This window comes from Rhincodon typus, unplaced genomic scaffold (genome assembly GCF_021869965.1).
Source record: "Rhincodon typus isolate 14 unplaced genomic scaffold, sRhiTyp1.1 hic_rhity00007304, whole genome shotgun sequence".
Lineage (NCBI taxonomy): Eukaryota > Metazoa > Chordata > Chondrichthyes > Orectolobiformes > Rhincodontidae > Rhincodon > Rhincodon typus.
Window position 1 is genome coordinate 1 of NW_025972942.1, and position 4051 is coordinate 4051.

Below are 4051 nucleotides of genomic sequence, written 5' to 3' on the forward strand. Positions count from 1 at the left end.
CCCTCCCTCACTCTGTCCCCTCCCACCTCAATACTCCTTCCCTCACACTGTCACCTCCCTCCCACCCTCACTCTGTCCCCTCCCTCCTACCTCAATACTCCCTCACTCACTCTGTACCCTCCCTCCCACCTCAATACTCCTTCCCTCCCACTTCAATACTCCCTCACTCGCTCTGTCCCCTCCCTCCCTCCTCAATACTCCCTCAATCGCTCTGTCCCCTCCCTCGCTCGCTCTGTCCCCTCCATGGGCCACATTCTGTTCTCACACCGAGGGCCATTTCATTCTCTCCCCTCAATCCTGTCACACATGTACACTCTGTTCCCCATGGCTCCCTACATTGGCTGTACTGCTGTCACTGCTCCCTCACAGGAACTCACTGAAAGCTGCTCCTGTGTAACAGTGGCCAATATCCGAAATAATTAAACATTTCAATGCATTATGCTGTCTGTCAGACTCTGTGTGAACAGGAAATGAAGACAGAAACCCATCTTAAGACCAGTGAACCACAAAATCCCAGCAATAGCAACATCAGAGTGTTGTATACAGACTGTGCACAGGACAAGGCACATCACTGTGCTGAGGGAGGGAGACAGAGAGAGACTGAGGGAGACCTGCCCATTTACCTCCTCCCTCCCCAGCATCCAAGGGCCCAAACACACCTTCCAGGTGAAGCAACACTTCACCTGCCCTTCCCAGAATCTATTCTACTGCATTCACTGCTCACAATGTGGTCTCCTCTATACTGGGGAAACGAAGCGTAGACTAGGTAACCACTTTGCAGAACATTTACATTCTGCTCGCAAAAAAGATCCTGAGCTACCTGTTCCCTGCCACTTTAACACACCACCCTGTTCCCCGGCCAACATCTCTGTCTCTGGCTTGCTGCAGTGTTCCAGCAAAGCCTAACGCAAGCTGCAGGAACAACATCTCATTTTCCACTTGGGGACCCTGCAGCCCTCTGGACTCAATATCGAGTTCAATAATTTTAGGGCCTGAACTCTCCCATGTCCCAGCCCCCTACCCTAACACCAGGCCTTGTTACCACATAGACTGCCATTACACACTACCTGTTAGTCACTAACAATCCCCATTAACAACTATTCACCCTCCCAGCCTGATCGTTATCAACTCCTTTTTCTATCCAACTGGTCTTCTCTCTCTTTGGTCTCTATCTTTATCCTATAGTTTACTCCCTACCCCATCCACCTCCCTATCTTCTGCATATAAACTGACGTTTTCGCAGCCACCATCAGTTCTGAGGCAGGGTCACCGGACCCAAAATTTTAACTCTGATTTTTTTCCTTTCACAGATGCTACCAGACCTGCTGAGCTTTTCCAGCAACTTCTGTTCTTGTTCCTGATTTACAGCACCCACAGTTCTTTCGGTTGTTAAAAATATTCTCCCTAGTTTTGAACTCTCAGACCCTTGGGTAAATGCACCTGCCATTCACCTCATCTGTACCTCTCGTGATTTTATAAACCTCTATAAGGTCACCCCTCAACCTCCTACACTCCAGTGAAAAAAGTCCCAGCATACCCAGCCTATTTTTTTTACCCTCTCTTCCTGGCCACAGCTCGCTAAGTTCACTGATGACGCGATGTGGTCAATAGGAAAGCCTTAGGATGAAATGGACGGGCTGGTCAGATGGGGTCGAACAGGGACAAATGGAATTCAGTCCTGAAAAAGTATGAGGTGATCCATTTCAGGAGGACTAATGGGGTAAGGGAGTCCGCGATGAATGATGGGAATTACAGCAGGATCTTGCTGTGTATGTCCACAGATCCCTGGATGCAGCCGGTCCAACAGATTAAGGAAGGTATATGGGTTACTCACCTTTATTAGTCAGGGCACGGAGTATACATGCGGGGCAGGAGATGGTGGAGATGTGTGTAATGTTGGTGAGGCCACAGCTAGAGTACTGCGTGCCGCTCCAAACCCGACACTGTGTTGCGGGGGTGTGGTGGGATGACACTGGAAGGTGGTGCAGAGGCAGATCACCAGGATATTGCCTGGGATGGAGAGTTTCAGCAATGGAAGGAGGCTGGATATGCTCGGATTGTTTTCCCTGGAGCAGGGAAGGTTGGGGCTGGGGGATAGGAGCGGATCCTGATAAAGGCGTACAAAGTTCTGAGGGGCATTGCTGGAGTGGATTAGGGAGTAATGTTCCCCCTCTGTAGATGGGTCAGTAAACAAGAGGCACTGTTGTAAGGAGCGGGAGGCTTAGAGGGGATCTGAGGACGAATGTTTTCACCCAGGGGCTGGTGGGGGATCTGGAACTCATTGCCTGTGAGGGTGAGAGAAGAGGGAACCCTCAGAACATTGAAGAAGTATTCAGATGAACAGCGCAGCACATAAGGTGATGGGCCAAATGGCTCTAGCAGAACACTTGTGGCACTGCAGTAATGTCCCTGGAGAGCCGGCTGTTCCAGACGTGTGTTGAAACATCTATGAACAAGATCATTAGAAAATATCACAGGGCTAGTGTTGTTAAATGGAGTTAGAACGGATGGATGTTGGATGGCCAGTACTGGTTAAATGGGCTGAAGGGCCTGTTTCTATGCTGTTAAATACTCTACCTCTGCAAATCAAGGACAATTACAGACTTGCAACAACAACAACGGTGAAGCCCATCTTCTCCCAGGATGCTGCAAGAGAAAGGTGACATGGAAATGAAGCTTGTTGTTGTATTGTGAACCTCAGTTGTTGTTGTAGACCAGCCCCTTTACCGTCATCCTTTCGTCCCGCCCCAAACCCTCCGTTGCCGTCCAATCACCCGTTTCCCTTTCGCGATTGACAACGATTCCATCCATTCGATTTACATCGCATACGAGCCCCGCCTCCCCGCACACGGATTGGAAGACATTCATGACTGACGGAGCCTGTGTCCAATCAGTCAGACAATTAGCTACGTACATCTGTCCCCGGAAACTAGGCGGTGGGTGGATCGCCGACTCGTGTCCTGCCCGCTGCCGTCGGAACTCCAACCAATCATTCACCAAGGGCTACGATCGACAACAAACTCTACCAATAGAAAGGAGAATAAACAAGGGGGCGGGAGGTGATGGACGGCTACATTGACCAATCAGATAGTGATTGACGGGATCTGGTCCAATGGAGGGCTGGGGTTTGGTGATTGACGACGTTTACGTCAAATTGGAGCCGACGTCCTGCGGTGACCCACCCACAGGCGGTACACCATCCAATGGGAGCCGGTATTTAGCGACAACCGCTTCTGCCACACTGATTGACGGCGGCATAGCCCAATCAGATTGCGATTAACGGCTACGTTGTTTAATCGGACGATGATTGACAGCAGAGATCGTCGGAACTGCAGATGCTGGAGAATCTGAGATAACAAGGTGTAGAGCTGGATCAACACAGTGTCTGAAGAAGGGTCTAGACCCAAAACGTCAGCTTTGCTGCTCCTCTGATGCTGCTTGACCTACTGTGTTCATCCAGCTCTACACCTTGTTATCGATGATTGACAGCAGCCTCTTGAAGGGAGTCCATAGTCCAGCTGTGACCCACCCCTGGGGCACAGAATGAACGTAGCGCTATCCAATGGGAGCCGGCAACTACCTTTCCCCGCCCCCGCGAGGCTGATTGACTGTGATGTGGTCCAATCATACACTGAAATACGGCCGCGTGGTTGAAACGGACGGTGATTGACGGCAGGTTGTCCAATGGGAGCCGTGTATTCCGCGGCAGCTCCCGCCCAGTGCGGGTGATCGACGGCAAAGCGATCCAATAAATACCGCGCCCGGCGCCGGGACCGCCCCCTAAGTAGGCGGGTCTGTAGGAGGGGGCGGGACCTGAGGCAGTGGCGGTGTTTGTTCAGTCATGGCGGCCCCGGCTGAGGGCAGCGAGAGGGCGGCGGCGGCGGGAGAGGAGCGGCCGGGACAGGCCCAGGCCGACAGGGGCAGCTTCGAGTGTAACATCTGCCTGGACACCGCCAGGGACGCGGTCATCAGCCTCTGCGGCCATTTATACTGGTCAGAGGGAGGGAGGAGTCTGGGTCTGGGTCTGGGTCTGGGTCTGGGTCTGGGGGGG

At 52.2% G+C, this 4051-nt stretch overlaps 1 protein-coding gene across 1 annotated transcript in view; it reads left to right on the plus strand.

Annotated features, from left to right (window-relative positions):
* The first annotated feature begins 3808 nt into the window (after positions 1 to 3808).
* LOC109924900 (E3 ubiquitin-protein ligase RNF5-like) overlaps positions 3809 to 4051 on the plus strand; it is a 5296-nt gene continuing 5053 nt past the window's right edge. Inside the window, exon 1 of the mRNA XM_048594242.1 lies at positions 3809 to 3993. Coding sequence (XP_048450199.1) covers positions 3842 to 3993 — 152 coding nt within the window. The 5' untranslated portion in view covers positions 3809 to 3841. The remainder of the gene's footprint in view (positions 3994 to 4051) is intronic.